Genomic DNA, 18840 nt, shown 5'->3' with positions numbered 1-18840 from the left:
ATGTAACTCCATGGTGTCTTAAGATAATAATAATTAATAATAAATAGACAAACTGACAGGAGAATACATGCGCTGAGTGGTACAGTATCAGTGCAATGAATATAGGATAAAATGCTGTATCTAATTAATAAGGCACATACACAGATGATGTGATAATTCATTCAGTCCATGTTTAACAGATCATGTGATTTTTATTCAAGCTGTATGACTTATTAAATTAATCAACCTTACTAAGAAATATTAAGTGTTTCGCATCCTAAATTGAATGGATTTTACAAAATAAATATTTTCAGTATTTACAAAATACTGAAACAAACACAAAAGTAATAATTTAGTAAAAAATGAATAAAGTATATATATATATATTTTTATCCATTGAGAGGAATTGGTATTAAACTTAATGATGTAGTGGTATCACAGTATTCCTCCCATATCTCTCACACTATATATCAACAATTTGATGATGGTATACTCCCAGAAATTACCTTGATGTTAATATTTCCCCAATTACTGTTTTTTTTTTTAACTCCAAAAACTTTACTTAGATTATATATTTCTTGGAAGCTTATCAGCTTGATTATGCTTTGACCTTGCCAAATAAATTCATCATTTGCTTGAAGAAGAAAAAAAAATCTTACTGATTACCTGATCACTTGAAAGATTCCATACTCCATTGATCTTGTTATATATTTGCTCTTGTGGAAGAACCTTGAGTTGTTTGTTTTGGACAACAGCTCCTCTTAATTTTAGTTCCCTGTATAATTTGCTGGAGTTGTATGCTCTGTATGAGATATACAATTTTTGGAATACATTTTTATTATATAAACATATAAAAATATGTTTACTTAGAAACACAGAAAACATTAATAATGTGAAAACTGCAAACTAATAAAACTCAAATATCATATGGTGTATATATTACAATTCTAAATGTCACATTCTGAATGATTCTGTCACACAGTTGAACATAATAGGCATAATAATGATACATAATGATAACATTATGTCCTTTGCATTATTTATATAAGTTCTTTACAACAGTGTAAAGTACATAGCAATAAAACTCCAGCAATAATTATATGGATGGTAATCAATATTATCTGTGTATAATACAGAAACAATAAGTGCTATAGTGATCATTAAATTATATTTCACAAGAAATTTATTCTTATTTGATCCCTTACCTAAATAAGCAAATGAAATATCTTTATGAACAGGTAACCTGTACATATAAGTTATTATTGTTATTATTATTACCCTAAGACCCCCATGGAGTCAAATACCAATCTAGGAAGTCCTTTTGTTATACACAGAGTTCATCATACCATGCTTTAAACACATTCAAATTTCTGCAGACACCACACTCTCAGGAAGACATTCCAATCATTCACAACTCTGCATGCAAAAAACCTGCTTCTCACTCCCTTGTTCACACCCTCCAGGGATGACCTCTTGTTCATCCCTGATCTTCCACCATTTTATAAAAAAAGGTACTTCAACACTGATCCTAAAACAACCCCTTACTAACTTGTAGGTCTCTATCATATAACACCTCTTCCTCCTATCCACTGGACTCTATAAATTGCATCTTCTCAACCTTTCCTCATATTCAATGTTGGAGGCTTAATGGATTTTTTACAACACTCAAAAAGAATTAAAATAGAATTTAATACTTCCTATATTTCGTCCTAGTCACTAGGACATCTACGGGGATTACAAAAACAATGTAACATATGCACAAATAACAAGCAATACTAAGCCCAACCACGTGGGTGACACTAAAGTCCTATCTAGGTAGAGCGCCCTCTAAGGGCAGTAGTAGGTGGCCTGGAATGTAAGGTGGGAACTCTGGTGATGAGTGTTTCCCAAATCTTCGGAAGCTTAATGCAACCATATTTATTGAGATTTGGTTGGTTTTTGAGAGCTGCTGCTGCTTCTAAGAAAAGTCTCTCTTTCTTGAATTTGCTGTGGTGGAGCATGGTGGTTTTCTTCTATGATACTCTGTGGGTGGTTAGACTCCTTCCTCAGTCATCTCAATAGTCTACATCCAAGAATCCAGTTCACTATGGAAAAGGAAAAGAACAATTGTTTACCCTTCCTAGACACCTTAGTCACACGCCTGCCTAATGATACACTTACCTTCACCGTATACAGAAAACCCACACACACAGGCAGATACATTCACAAACTCTCCCACCACCACCCCTCTCAACAATATGGCATTATTAAAACTCTTACCAAGAGAGCCCACAATCTTTGTTCCAGTGGAACCGTCCTCACTAATGAGCTTAACCACATACACAGCACTTTCCTCTCCAATGGCTACAGCGATCACAGTATCAAAAAAATAATCAACTCCTCCCCCATTCCCCTTCCTTCTCGTCAACAAGATTTTAAAAATGCCATCACCATACCTTACATCCGTGGCACATCTGAAAAAATAGCCAAGATACTAAAACAGTACAATCTACACACAGCATATAAGCCCCACCGCAAACTGGCTACCCTTATCCGTTCTACGAAAGATCAGCTCCCTCCTCTCTCTCTCTGCCTGGAGTTTACAAAGTACCCTGTTCCTGTAAGCTGGCGTACTTTGGACAGACAGGCAGATCAGCATCCATCCGTTTAGAGGAACACAAGTCTTACATCTTCAAACACAACTATGGCCATTCAGGCTTGGCTGACCATGTTTTGGACACCACCCACAGAGTATCATGGAAGAAAACCACCATGCTCCACCACAGCAAATTCAAGAAAGAGAGACTTTTCTTAGAAGCAGCAGCAGCTCTCAAAAACCAACCAAATCTCAATAAATATGGTTGCATTAAGCTTCCGAAGATTTGGGAAACACTCATCACCAGAGTTCCCACCTTACATTCCAGGCCACCTACTACTGCCCTTAGAGGGCGCTCTACCTAGATAGGACTTTAGTGTCACCCACGTGGTTGGGCTTAGTATTGTTTGTTATTTGTGCATATGTTACATTAATTGTTTTTGTAATCCCCGTAGATGTCCTAGTGACTAGGACGAAATATAGGAAGTATTAAATTCTATTTTAATTCTTTTTGAGTGTTGTAAAAAATCCATTAAGCCTCCAACATGATGTCCTCACAGCACTTAAGCCTCTACACACGTATTCCTCATATTCAGCATTCCAGAGATCTGAAACTACCTTAGTCAATCACTTCTGGACCTTTCCAACACCTCTTCGTCCTTTTGAAAACCAGGTGACTAATCCTTGATTAGTCCACATATGGACTACACAGTAGTCCATATGTGGTCTAATCAAGGCCTTATAAAATGGAACAAGAATTTCATTACTTCTACAAGTTAGCATCCTCCGCATCATTCCCAGAATTCATTGTGTTGTCCTCACAATTTTGGCAACGGGGTCTCTAATTTTTAGATCTTTATCCACCATCACCCCAAGATCTCTTTATTTCCTCCACATCCAAAAATATATCCCCACCAAGTGTAAATTCTACATCCCATCTTTGTTTCCCAAATTTTAAAACCTTACATTTTTCAACATTGAACTAGTATCCCCCACTCCTGTGCCCATTCACTCAATCTATTAAATTCTTGTATGGCCAGAATATGTGCTCTCATCCCAACTTTGCATCATCTGCAAACAACTGAATATTCCCATCCAAATCTTCCCCAATATCATTACCATAGAGGTTAAACAGCAATAGACCTAAAACAGATCCCTGAGGTATACCACTAGTGATTTTCCGATTCTGGATATTGCTCCCTCACATATTACAATTGTTGATACCTATCAGATAGCCAAATTCCAATCTAATGCACCGGTCTAATATCCTACCCCATCTGCTCTAGTTTGACTATCAACTTATTATGCAGTAATCTATCAAAAGCCTTTGCAAAATCGAAGTATACTATGTATCCATCTCTTTTGTCCAATGAAGCTGTCCCCCATTGTAATAAGTAAGTAAGTAGATAAGTAAAATATCAACTCCGTTTAACAAATCCATGTTGTCCATCAAAGATAATATCACTGTTGTCAACCCAATTCTGGATCCTGGTTCTCACCAGCCTCTCCAACACTTTAACCACAACTGACACACAGAGAGGCCTATAATTTGATGCTTGAATTTTGTCACACCCCCCCTCCCTCCTTTATGAAGCAGCACAATCTTGCCATCCTTCCACTCTTTTGGAACTTGATCCAGTGCAAAACAAAGCAGATGCCAACTCCCTGGCACATTCCTTCAAAGTACATGGTGAATATTATTAAGTCCCACAGCCTTATTAATATCGAGTTTGCTTAATTCCCCATATACCTTTTTTTTCACTTACAATCAGTCTCTCCTCCTCCTCCTCATCAACTGCTCTCAATCTCTCCATGATGTCACATTCACAAGAATGATTGCTCGTTAAATATCTCATATATCCTCTGCAGCAGTAGTTCTTATGCCATTTTTTCCAATCAATGTCATCCTGCAATAATCATTCCTTTTTTTTTTTTTTTTTTTTTTGCTGCCTACATATCAAAAGAACACCCTAGGATTTTTTTTGGCTTTATTAGCTAACTCCTGCTCATACATCACCTTTGCTGCCCTTACTAACCAAGTCAAGTCACCCTCCTTGCCTGTTCTCTGTAATCCTCATGGAATTAATTATTACCACTCTTCTTATGTTGCCTCCATAATGCCATTTCCCCTCTGTATTGCATGCTTAATCTTTTCATTCATCCATTTCACAACATACCTTATTTAACCTTCTGACCCTTGGAATACATTTAGTCCTTGCTTCTACTAGATAGTTCTTAAATATCATGCTGCTGGGTGTTATTCAAGAACTATCTAGTAGAAGCAATGTCTAAATGTATTCCAACATTGATCTCCTTTCTGGCCAATTCCTCATTCCATACAACACCTGCGAACTGCCTCCTGAGCTTCTCATAATCACCAGTCTTGTAGTTTCATATATATCCTTTCCTCACACTGCTGGCAACCACCCAGATGATCAATTCATGATCACTCTCACCAACTGGAGAGTAATTTGACATGTTATTTATATAACATCTTCTAATGAGATCAAATTCAAGACCCCTCAATCCTCGTGTGCCCTCTGTTACATACTGCCTGAGGTAGTTGTCCCTTAAAAATCTCAAGAAACTCATTTTCTTTATGCCAGTTGTTATCTCATCATCCCAGTCTATATTGGCTAATTTGATTATATATTTCATGGTCGCTACCATCCACATTACCAGGTCTATAACAACATCCAACTAACTATTTCATTCTATTTACCTCTCTATCTCACACCATACTGCTTCAAAACCACTGCCACTATTTCCCTCTTGCATCTCTACCTTGTATGGACATAATTCTTTCTCTATCATTAATAGCACTCCTCTCCTTTTTTTACCATTTCTATCTTCACAAAGCACATCATACCCTTCCATCCCTATTCCTGTCAGGATGTCATCCTCATCCAAACATGTCTCACTTATTCCAACAATTTTTGGATGACTTGCACCAAAGCCATTCATCAAATGCAGTCCATCGCTCTTATACAGTTCAATTCGTCCATCAAACTCATTAACAAACTGCACTCCTTTCTCCTCACACACTTCTGCTAACATATCATTCATAATCTTCGATTTCTGCCTTAATTCATCACTACTGGGAACCCACTGACTACCTTTCCTATTATCTTTTATCCTTCTCAACAATCTCCTGATATCCAATCTTACGTGTTCCTTGTTCCAAGTCAAGTCATTTGTCCCTATTACCACTACCAAGTTTTCTGACCACTTAGTCCTCATATTCAATGCTTCAATCACTCTGTTCATTTTACCTCCAGAAAAACAAACCTTGTGCATCTTCTCATTTACCACACCTCTAATAAACAAATCCCCCCATACAACACCACTCGCGAGTCTTTCGTTACCTCTTTCATACCAACATCATTCATTTTCTTCTTCTTCGTTCTTCCATATATATCTCAAATTCTCTTAATTTCACTCCACATCTCTTGTCTCATCTTAACTATTTCAGCTTTCAAATCTTGCATCATTTTTTTCCACTCTCATTCACTCCTTTAATTTTATCACCAGCCATACACGCTTATTCAGTGTCAATGCTGCTCACTACCTTAACGTTAATTGAACTCTGTTTTTCAACTTCCACTACATTCATATCGCTTTTGTTATTCTTAACATCAATTATTAAGTTAATTAGATCACTCGTTTTTTTTTTAAACTTTCTTACTAATTTTTCACTACTCTTTTACACTGTTCCTCTTCACTACCAGATGAGCACTCATCCTTTTGATGGCATTTTCACTATTAGAGAGCTACCGAATGCATCTAGCAGCAGGTTTTGACAACAAACTGCTGTTGTCAAAACCTGCTGTCGGATTAGTGACAATGAAAAAGATTGAAGAACAACGTGCGTGTGTGAAATTTTGCTGCAAACTTGGTAAAAATTTTACAGAGACATTTCAATTGCTTAACCAAGCATATGGGAAGGACTGTATGAGCCAAACACAGTGCTATGACTGGTTTATGCGTTGATGGACGAGTTGGTCAAAGATCAAGGTTATGTTGGTTGTATTTATTTATTGGAAAGGCACTGTCCATTATGAATTTGTACAATATGGTCAGATGGTAAACAAGGAGTTCTACCAGGAAGTTTTAGCATATTTTGAGGGATGCTGTGCACAGGAAGAGGCCTGAATTGTGGGATAATCAGACTTGGATGTTGCACCATGACAATGCACAGTCATCCATATGACAAAACATTAGATATCCGTTGTGCCCCATCCACCTATTCTCCGGACTTAGCCCCAGCAGACTTTTTCCTTTCCCAAACTTAAAACCACTTTGAAAGAACATCGTTTCCAAACCATAGAAGAGATTCAGGAAAATGCGATAAGAGAACTATGCTCCATCACAGAAAGTGCATTCCAACAATGGAATGGTGTATCACCAGTAGGGGGGGGGCTACTTTGAAGGGGACAGTGCTTAAAATGATGTAAAATGAGCAATAAAGTCTTTATAGCAAAAGTTCAGTTTTTTTTTTTGAAACAAGCCTTGTATAGTACACCTCACATTTCATGAAACAACTAAAATCAAAAATTAAATTCTGCAAAGATGAAGCCTCTGACTTCACATCAGTTACCTCAGCATCCCATAACGCAACAACATTATGGGAAGGGCAATTATCCAAATCAGTTCTGATCATTATTGAGATACTGTTCAAGTGCAGAGAGTAACTCTCCAAAAACTCTGAGAGTGATCTACAATATCACTAAATCTCCCTGAGTGACCCAAAAGATTACAGAACAATGATATGTGCATGCAGGCACTAACAATGGATAAATGAGGCTGAGGAAAGGCAACCAAAGTTGGGCCTAAAGTCCTAAATAATCCCTATTAGGCAACATTGGGTGGTCTTGAGTGTTGGGCTGAAGATCTGAGGATGAATGCTTTTCAAATTTGAGACAGTTTTAAGCACTCAAATTTGTTGAGGTTTAAAACGTTTTTAGGGCTGAGGCAGATTTTAGGAATAAACTCTCATATTGGTATTTTCTGCAGTGGAATACAGTAGCCTTCTTCTGGGTATCTTGTGGTGGTGTCCAAAGCATGGTCAGCAAGTCCAGAGTGGCTGTAACAGTAGAACGAGATGTAGTCCATGTGTTCCCCATTACTGGGAAAGAGTTCCAGGACACACTATTGACATACTATGAATACTATTTTGCTGTAGCAAGTAAAATTCTTCCTTGTCATCAACTGGTTTTACAGTTGAACTGGAAAGAAACTTCTGCAGCCTTCTGCAATATTCACTGATGATCAGAGAATAGGAAGTGAATAAAAGTCAATAAAATAAGATAAAGAATCTATTACAATGGAATATAACATAATCTTTATATTTAATGTGCTTTTGAAACTGTTTCTGTAAAATAAAAAAAGTTTTTTTTTTTCAATCCTAACCAGGAAAAAGTTATTAATGTGCACAGTCCAAGGGTTAGATAATCTTGGTATTCTGCTCTACAGACAAAAAAATGGAACTCTTTTCAAGTCACTTCAGGATTCCAATAAATGGAATGATGCTCTTGCATCAGATAATAAAAACTAAAGACTTATAAAAATAATTATGCTACAGTGGGATTTGAACCCAAAACCTCTTGATTCAAGAGACAGTGCTATTCACTTTTCAAGCAAACTACAACGTCTACGCCTCTGTCACTGCATCATTAAAGTTATTATTAGAATTTTCAGAATACAAATAGCTATCTTATTAAATGCATTTAATATAAAGAATTATGGACAAAACAGAATAAGAAATCCAGAAAAAAATAAAATAAAATGTTGTCTAATAAGAAATATCTAAATCTTACTTGTGCACTCCAATCAGAGATGTCATAAGTCTTGAACTTGGCACCTAAATTAAAATATTAAAACATAAATACTGCTATAATAATCCATACATGTGATTTATGTTTAATTAATAGCTCTAAATTAGCAAAATAAATACAATTTCAATGTTCAAATTCATTTAATACCAGTGTCGTCTTGTTTTTACAATGTTCACTTGAACAGTATCATGTGTTTAAGGAATTGAATCATCTCGGATAGATTTACAAATACATACTGAAAATGTTTGTGTCAGAATTTTTAATATAAGATTTTGCTTATGCACTGTTCATTTCTATCCTACTTCTTCCTTCAGATAGCATCCAATCCTCATTATTCACTTTGTGTTTAAGATATTTAGCCATTTAATCTATCAGTCTTTTCTTCTGATTCTTCCACTGTGTTTCCAAAGTTGGGTTTTGTTCCATTTGCAAATTCTTTAATTTTTTTTTTTTAACTATAATAAAATTTGTCTCTTTAAGTCTACTCTTCACATCTGAAAGCTACTTGACTTGGATTCTTTTAAAACTTTCACACGTTTTTTCCCAATACAAATATCAATATCAACAATAACATCTTATTTCTTGTGTGTTTTCTTTCTACATGTGAATTCATATACATCATCATGTTGAAATATGGTATTAGTAATGCATGGTCCATGTATTGAATAGAAATCCAGCAGATACTTATCATTAACTTTGCTCTTTTCTTCAACATTTTCAAAAAAATTTTCACACTTCCTACTTAAGATATTTAGCCATTTAATCTATCAATGTTTTCTTCTGATTCTGCTGTTATGTTTACAAAACTGGGTTCCCATTTGCAAATTCTTGTATTTTTTGATCCAATAATATTTGTATCTTTAAGTCTAAAAGCTACTTGTTCTGATTCTTTTTAAAACTTTCATACATATTTTTTTCTTTCTAATATGAAATTAATTTTCATCTAGTTTAAATGAAATGGTGATCACTTTCTATTCCAAATTCACAAGGTACTATTTTTCTTGAACCAGTGTTAAGTTATCACAATCAGCAATAACATATCAAGACTTATTTCTTGTGTGATCTCTTTCTGCATATGAATTCATTCTTTCCAATATGAACAGCAAAGCCTTGAATTGCCAGCATCCTTGTTCATTCAGTATCTAGGCAAATAAAAAAAAGCAAGATGCACCATGAGAAGATAAAAACTGGATGTAAGAATATTATTATTATACAGGTATTTCCTTGGTGTCAGAAGACTTATCAAAGGAGACCCATTGCTCACATATTAGCCATTATTCATACAAACCTATCATGCCTCTTCTTAAACCCATTCACTGACAAAGCACTCACCATCACATCTGGTGGTGAGGCTTTGTTTTAATCATTTCAATTACAGAAGCTGTAAGTTTATACTGTTGTACAAACTTGCAACTTTGGCAGTATGATATGCAAATTTGTAATGAACATAGAAATAGCTTACACAGTGAAAGGTTTGCTATTTCTTTTAGAAATGCAATGATATGTGAGGCATTGGTTGAGGACTTTCAAACTAATGAAATTGAGTGTAACCTGATTAACTGCAGCTCATTTCTTAGAATGGAGGTAACTCTTCTATGATATAAGCTGTGGTTAATCAGTTATTCTAAAAAATGCTTTGCACTAATTTCTGATAATTGTAGTATGATTTTTCACTTGGTTAAATATATTATACTAAACAAGAAATTACATTTGTAGCTAATATGAAGTGCTTGGACACAGGAGTAAAATAAGAATATAATTTCTTGTGTAGTATAATTTTCATTTCTGATAATGTTTAAGATACACTAATTTTTTTTTTTTTTCATCAGCCAGAAATTTTTTATTATTATTATTCCACACCTCCATGGAGTCAAAACTCATCATGGTGAGTTTTTTCTAAGGTCCATCCACTTTAGATAACATAAAGTCAATCATACCACTCCTTTAATTCATTAACTGTCTGCACTCTCTCACTACCTTCTCAGTTAACTCATTCTATGCTTCCACTCTCCACACAAAAAACTTATTTTCTGCCCTCTTACTACTTGCTTTAACAACTTCTAAGGATGGCCTTTTGTCATCCTTGTACCTTCCCCTCATTCTACAATATGAAAAATCTCCTCACCATCAATCTTCTATAATAAATTTAGTTTAATCCTTTATCCAAGTGTGAGCAAACAAAGTTTGCACCTGAATATATCTTCAGGACTGATAAGGAGAGATATTGCACCACCAAGAGAAGGTGGTGCAATACCATGACAACTCGTAGCAAAGGTGGATCAAGCTCTCATCTCTCCTTGTCTCAGTATCTCCTTGCAGATATGTATACTGCTATGCATTAAGGGAAGGGCTATAACCCAGACCGGTTTCAACCTTTATTGAGGTCTCGTCAGTGGGAGGCAGACCCAGCAGTGGTGACACCAAGATAGAAGCAATGGAGAGGTCATATTTACCTATACGAGTTGCCAACAGGTGTACTACCTTATTATTAAAGTACTCTGGATTTAGAGAAAGATGTTGGAAGTTAATTTTGCATTTGGTTAGACTATAATAAATTTAGTTTACCTTTATTCAAGTGTGAGCAAACAAAGTTTGCACCTGAATATATCTTCAGGACTGATAAGGAGAGGAATTGCACCACCAAGAGAAGGTGGTGCAATACTATGGCAACTCGTAGCCCATAGCCCTTCCCTTAATGCATAGCAGTATACATGCTTTGCATGGTGGAGATACTGAGACAAGGAGAATGAGAGCTTGGTCCACCTTTGCTACGAGTTGCCATGGTATTGCACCACCTTCTCTTGGTGGTGCAATACCTCTCCTTATCAGTCCTGAAGATATTCAGGTGCAAACTTTGTTTGCTCACACTTGGATAAAGGATTAAGCTAAATTTATTATACGTGTGGACAGACTTATGTGTTCGTCGAACATGTTGTTTATTATTTTAACGGTATAATAGAACACAGAAACTAAGTAAATAATTGATTTATTAACTTAAATAATACCAGCGAAATATCAGCATCAAGTTAATAAATCAATTATTTACTTAGTTTCTGTGTTCTATTATACCGTTAAAATAATAAACAACAAATAAATTTATTATAGTCTAACCAAGTGCAAAATTAACTTCCATCAATCTTCTATCTTCCTGATTAAATGATGATATTATTTATGAATATTGTCATAACAAATTTTCTGCAGTCCAATGTCATTTTTATTATTGACTCTGCACTCACTCCAAGGTTACTTCATCTCCTTCAAATCCCAGTAATCAATCTGAGCACAGTGAACCAGATATGTCCTGTTCAAAGATTTATGCAATGGAACATCATCAGTGGCTGTAATAGGCACTTAAGCATCCATGACCCTACAAATATCCTTGGATTTCATAACCAAATTTGAGAATAAGGTGGTTAGCCCTTTGCTTATAAGTATTCTTTTGTCTGTAAATTGTGTGGGTTCTACTGGCTAGTTTGCTTAGTTATGGGATTCATAACCAAATTTGAGAATAAGGTGGTTAGCCCTATGCCTATAAGTATTCTTTTGTCTGTAAATTGTGTGGGTTCTACCGGCTAGTTTGCTTAGTTATGGGATGAAAAACCATATCAGATCCATATGAGACCGGGGAATTCAACTGCAGATGGAAAGCCTTGATGACTATTAATTCCTTCTTCTTCTTGTAGATAGGCTTATACGTTGGTAACACATGACTATTAAATTATTTAAGGAATTTACAACGTATACTGGAATATTAATTAAAAGAAACTTTAATAAATACCTCTTATATTTAATCCTTGATAAAGTTCTTCACATCCTAGATGGGATTCAGATCCAGGTCTTTACTACCAAAGAGTTGTAAATATCAACAATATAACTATATCTATATTAACAGAGCTACAGAGGCTCTATACGATGGAACTACCATCCCATAATTTCTACTGACTAATGTCGTCCTCAATACTGAAATTCTCTGGATTATGTTCAAAACCATTGCAATTATTCACATCAGACCTCCGTGGAGACTCAATGTGAGGAGTATACATTGTCACGCACGAAGTTAATCAATGCTTTAAACCCATTCAATGTGTCTGCATTCACCATACTCAAGGCAATGCATTCCATTCAACATCCATTCTACATACAAAGAACCTGTTACTTACTCCCATGCTCATACCCTCCTTATAAAATTTGTAAGGACTGCCTAATGTTCTACCTACCTCCTGTTCTGTAAAAAATTTCTTCCACATTAACATGGTAACAACCCCTTACCAACTTATATGTCTCAATTATATCTACTCAGTAAACCAACTGAGTAAATCTTCTCTGGACCTCTTTTAATATATCTTCATCTCTATGAAAACCAGGTGACCAATAGAGATGTGCACAATAATCCATGTGAGACCTGATCAAGGCCTTGTACAATGGAACCATAACCACTTTATGTTCACATGTCTGGGTCCTCTACATCATTAACATAATCTAATGTGATGATTTCACAACTTGTGCAATGTGACCTCTAAACTTCAGGTCCCTGTATTCCCCCCCCCCTCCATCCCAAGATTTCTCATTTCATCCACCCTCTTGAAACTTTCACCACCAAGTGTGTACTTTGCATCCCATCCCATCCCATCCCATCCCTGCCTACTAAATTTCAGAACCTTACACTATGCAAGAATGAACTGATACACTCATTTGCAGAAGCATGCAATCAATTCAAATCTTCCTGTAAGGCCACAACATCTGCTAAGTCCTCATTGTTTTCCCTACTTTTGCATAATCCTCAATACAGTTAAACCTGTCCCAATATCATTAATATACAAGTTAAGAAACGGCCTCATAAAATAGACACCTATAGTACACCTCGAGTTACTCTATTCTTTCAGGATACCATGCCCCCCCCCCAGAAAAAAAAAACCACACACAAAACTTGCTGATTGCTATATCACCTACCTACCAAACTCAGCATCTGTTCCAATTTAGTTAGCAACTTGTCATGTGGCAATTTATCAAAAGCCTTTGCAAAATCCAAGTACACCACTGTAGACAGACTATCTGATGTATACTTAGATTTTGCATAAGGCAATTTGTCCATCTCTCTTGTTCAGTGCAGCCACCATTCATGTGCTATAGAACATAAGTAAATTGGTCAGCATCTCTTCCCTTTAACAAACCTCTTTAGCAAACAACTGAATATCTCACTGTAATTCACAGATAATATTGCTGTTTTATACTTGACATGAAATTATATTCTTGTTTTAATTCTTTACCCCAAAAATAAGCATACAAAGTTTGCATATGAAGTATCTTCCTGACTAGTCCTGACTCTGTATATACAATAATCCACTTGTATATACAGAGGTTGTTGACTTCATATCAATTGCCTTAGTATTCCATAATACAAAAATATTATGGGAAGGATGTACGATACCATATACACCCATTTCTTAAGTATAATATACTTTGCAACCTAGTGGAAAATTTTTCTAATACTGCTGTTATCTCCACTTCTGTATACTAGCTTTCATCAACATATCCAATACTGTAACCACAACTCTAGGTTGGCCTATAATTTGAAGTTTCATCCTTATCAACACCTTTGTGATATGGAACAGTTTTATCCTATTTCTGTTGCTTTTGGACCTGTGCTGTTGCAAGACTTGTTCAAGAGCATCATTTATTCCCTAGAACTATCCTTAAGGCATGTAGTGATATGTCATCAACTCCCATTGCCTTACTGACATCAAGTTTACTTAATTACTCATATACCCCTTGTTTGCTCACCAACAGTCCATTCTTTCCCATTTCCTCTTTGCATGATCTTCTCATGATGTCAAACTGATGAGGATGAAATATCCTGATGAACTGCTTGCTGAATACCATACCTCAACTATGTCCTCTGAATTTCAAATTTCTATCTGCTATCACCCACAAGAGAACACACCCTCCCATGTATGGATCCCAAATTTCAAACTTCTGCAATGAACTGTATTAAACTTCATTCATTTGTCAATCCTTCCAGCTTATTCAAATCCTTCTCGAAGAGCCACAACATAAACATTATTACTAATAACCCTCCAAAGCTCACATAATCTGTAAACAACTGAATATCTCACTGTAATTCAGCAAAAATATCATTGCCATAAAGGTTGAATGGTATCAGGCCTGCCACTGATCTGTGTGAAACCCCCACATGCAATTTTCCATTGAATTAGAGTTTCACTTGACTACTTGACCTCCCTTCCAATTCATCCACAGTATTGTCCCAAGCTAGTTTATAAATCTATTGTAATCACCTGTCTTATAGTTCCACAAGCCTTGCCTACTAAACCATCATATATCTTTCTTGATATTTCTGCATGCCTATTTGTCCTCCAATCAGGATTGCATGGTTATTCTAACCAGCTGGGAGAAAGTATGACATCTCAGTCACAATCAGCACCTCTGATGCTAGGACCAAATCTAAAACTCTTGATCATTGTGTTCCCTCCATCACATACCACCTAAAATATCTTGTCTCTCAAGAATTCCTGAAATGCGGCTGTTTTATTATTGAATGCTTTTTCCTCTTTATTGCTATAATAATTTTTTTATTTGCAATAATTAAAGTCCCCGATCCACAATGATCACTCATTTTGCACTTGCCAAAGGTTTATTAAAAAAAGTCTCCTAAACATTTTCTGCTCATTACTCTCTATATTTCCCTGTCTATAGTAACATTCCACTAAATATCCTGTGTTGTCCATCTTCAACTCACATCATCATACACACTCAAAGCCATCAGTAACATTTCTGTCCTGATTCTCTACCCTGAGAAGGCACAACTCCTCACTTACCATAAGTAATATGTCATCACCCTGTTTACTTTTCCTCCCTTCACTTCCTTATCCTATGAAATATGCTTCAATTTCTATCCCTGTCAGGATATCCTGTTCTGTTAACCAAGGTTTTGTTGATATCAAAATCTTCAGACAGACTTCAATATCAGTCAAATTCCCTTCATTCTTAATATTGCTGGCACTTGTATTTAATAGTACATATTCTAAGAAAAGACAAAAAAAAGCCCAATAATATATATGCATACAGAAAAAAATAGCATAAAATGTTAAAAAAGGAGTGAACTGAAATTATACTTACAAGATTTGTAAAGATGAATTCAAATCGAGTATTATTGTTCTTAGTTAAAATATACAAAGCTTCTGTTGTGCCTCGTAATTTCTAAAAAAAAAAATAAATAAATACAAATTAGGTACATTTGTTCTTGATAAATTTTGTAAACCAACAGAACTGTAATATATGTATGTTAAATTTTACGACATATATATCATATGTTTCTTCATATATATTATTATGAAGCAACGTGACCAACATTGAACAAAATATTTTGTAGTTTTTATGAAATATATTCATCCACAACAAAAGAATCAGATCTTATGAAGAAAAACATCATGTTCTTCAAAAAATTTTTTTTCAGATATTAAATGGTGGCAAATTTCCAATTATAACTGCTATTCAAATGTTATAAACCATTTTCCTTTTTTAAGCAAAGTTTCCCTCCTAGGGATCGCTTAAGGGTCAAAGCCAAATAACTGGGACTAGAGCTCCACATTGCCTTTCAGGAATGCAGAGAACAGACTGGAACTTCTCACCTAATATCCAATCTCACCTTCACGTGGTGCGTCCCATTAGTAGGTATCTACTAGGTACTAAATGAATGGGGATGAACTAGCAATTTGGGACTTAACTGACCAAATTGTACTTTATTTTGCCTTAAACCACAAACATATGATGGTACAACAGATGAGTACAATATACGAGGTGGTATCAAAAAGTTTCGAGACTAGGTTTGTAACACGCCAACAGATGGCAGCATGCACATTCACATAACCAAGGGAGCACCTACCTTCATAAGTCGGTGTGCCAAAAGACATCGTCCTGTGTATATTGGGAACTGTGCAACTGATGCTATTCTGACCAACTGCGTTACCACATTTGCGATTTCATCATGGACAGCAAGTCAGAACAAAGAGTAAACGTGAAATTCTGCATGAAACTGGGCAATTCATGTCGAGGGTCATTACCAGTGATGAAAGTCAGGTGTACGGGTACGACCCTGAGACGAAGCAACAGTCTTCACAGTGGAAGAACCCATCATCTCCACGACCGAAAAAGACGAGGCAGGTCCGCAGCTCAACCAAGTGCATGCTCGTCGTCTTTTTTTTTTTGACATTTACGGCACTGTGCATCGAGAATTCGTCCTCAGGGGCCAGACCGTCAATAGCGAGTTCTACTGCCAGGTTTTAAGATGTCTGAGGGAGGACATTCGGTGAAAGTGACCAGAACTGTGGTGCACGAAAAACTGGATGCTCCAAGACAACAATGCACCCTTTCACCAAGCTCTCCTCACACTTGAGTTTCTCGCCAGAAACAACATGATCTCACTTCCGCACTCACCCTACTAGCCAGATTTGGCTCCTGCAGACTTTGCCCTCTTCCCGAAGATGAAGATCCAGCACGAATCGCAGAAGGTGCTTGACATGCTTTGACTTCCAGGACACATTCCAGAAGTGGCAAGAACGCTGTATTGATATGGAAGGGGACTATTTTGAAAGTGATAGTGTGTAAACATAGATAAATAAAGTAATTTCTTGTAAACAGAGCTAGTCTCGAAACTTTTTGATACCACCTCGTATGTCTCTCACTCCTGATCTTAACCCGCTATTGCTCCAGTCAGACTTTCTTCTGTTCTCACAGCCATGCTAGCTCCTGCGTCACCATTATTATTATTATTTGTGACACCTCCAAGGAGTCCAAAGACTCATCGATGGTGGAGGACACCTACTGTACAACTCTCCATCTCCACCACTATACCGAACCTCTACTACCAATCATGTACATCAACAACATCTACTGTTCACCACCACAAATAGCATTTTTTGTCTGTAAATTGCATGTGTTCTGAATGGTCAATTTGTCTACATCCATCCATCTATCCATCTTCAAGGCCCACCTTTCCTAATTGGGTTGTGGAGGGCAGCAGCTGCAAGAGGAACTTCCAATGGTCACGATCCTCCGCAACCAAGCTCAGGTATTCTGGTAGGACTCCCAAACGTGTAAACCCAAGGTTTTGGATATAATCTATCCAGTGAGTCCTTGGCCTTTCACGTGGCCTCGTACCCTCTGGCTTGGCAAAGAGGGCCTGCTGGGGGAGCCTTTCTTGTGGCATTCTGACCAGGTGCCGTACCAACATAACTGTGATCTTTCGATATGGAGAGGCAGCGGTTGAGTATTGAGAGTTTCCCGAATTGCAGAGCTTTTGACTCTGCCGAGTCTTGTCAGCCCCGCAACCCCTCGAAGGAACCTCGTTTCAGCCGCTTGGATTTGTGTCCGCATTCTTTCGGTCATTACCCAACTCTCATGACAATAGGCGAGGATGGGGACATACACTGTACTGAAAACAGCTAGCTTTGCCTTATGGCTTAACTCCAGCTTCAATACTACTGAATGGCCAAGCTCCTGCAATAGTGCGCATGCTGAGATAATCCGAGTATCTAGCTCTACGTCCCACTTTCCATCACCTGTGAATATGGACCCAAGGTATTTAAACTTCTCCACCTGCCTCAGTAGGACTTTACTCACATGTAGAGTGCACTGGGATGGTTGTCTTGAGATCAAAAATGTTTCAGTTTTGGCCACACTGATCTTCATCTCAGCTTCTGCACAAATAGCTACAAACCTATCCAGGATCTGCTGGAGGTCATCTGTGGAAGAACTAAGCAGAACTAGGTCATCTGCAAAAAAAGCAGACATCCAATGCTACGTCTTCCAATTCTGATACACTCACTGCCACGGCTGTGCCTATCAATCCAGTCCATAAATATTATGAAAAGGAGGGGACAGAACACACCCTTGGCAGAGACCAACAGAGACTGAAAGGTTCAGACTTTGTGATGTTTACCCTGACACAAAACTCCATGGACTTGATGGCAGATAATAGTTGGCCATCCACTCCATACTCCTGTACTACTTGCCAAAGCTTATCCCAAGGAACCTGGTCATATCCCTTCTCCAAGTCCACAAAACACATGCAGACATTCTTGGCATATTCCCAAGATTTCTCAAAGACTTGCCTTAAAGTGAAGATTTGGTCAGCTGTGTGGCTTTCATCCTAGTAGAAGCAAGCCACATTGTTCTTCCCGGAACTTTGACTCAACTATGCTCCTGCACCTTCTTTCCAAGCACCTAGCATATACTTTCCCTGGCAGGCTGAGCAGAGAGATGCAACAATAGTTGCTGCAATCTCTCTGGTCTCCATTCTTGAAGACTGGTTTTATTATGCCTGTCTGCCATTGCTTTGGCGCTCGCCCAGATATCCAAGCAGCCTGACACACTCGAAGTCAGAGAACACCGTCTCGATTTAAGACTTTTAGAGATTTTATTGCTAAATGGACCTCT

The 18840-nt window shown here is 37.0% G+C and overlaps 1 protein-coding gene across 1 annotated transcript in view; it reads right to left on the bottom strand.

The window, feature by feature from the left end:
* BBS5 (Bardet-Biedl syndrome 5 protein) overlaps nt 1-18840 on the bottom strand; it is a 143666-nt gene that overhangs the window by 74438 nt on the left and 50388 nt on the right. Inside the window, exons 5-7 of the mRNA XM_090402643.1 lie at nt 15523-15603; nt 8371-8414; nt 646-781 (exon numbers count right to left, since the gene is read on the bottom strand). Of these exons, the coding sequence (XP_090258769.1) occupies nt 646-781; nt 8371-8414; nt 15523-15603 (261 nt within the window). The remainder of the gene's footprint in view (nt 1-645; nt 782-8370; nt 8415-15522; nt 15604-18840) is intronic.

This window comes from Typopeltis vanoorti, chromosome 13 (genome assembly GCF_054136105.1).
Source record: "Typopeltis vanoorti isolate ZY-2024b chromosome 13, IOZ_Tvanoo_1.0, whole genome shotgun sequence".
NCBI lineage: Eukaryota > Metazoa > Arthropoda > Arachnida > Uropygi > Thelyphonidae > Typopeltis > Typopeltis vanoorti.
Note: the sequence above shows the minus strand (reverse complement) of the source record. Positions and strands in the feature narration are given on the sequence as shown.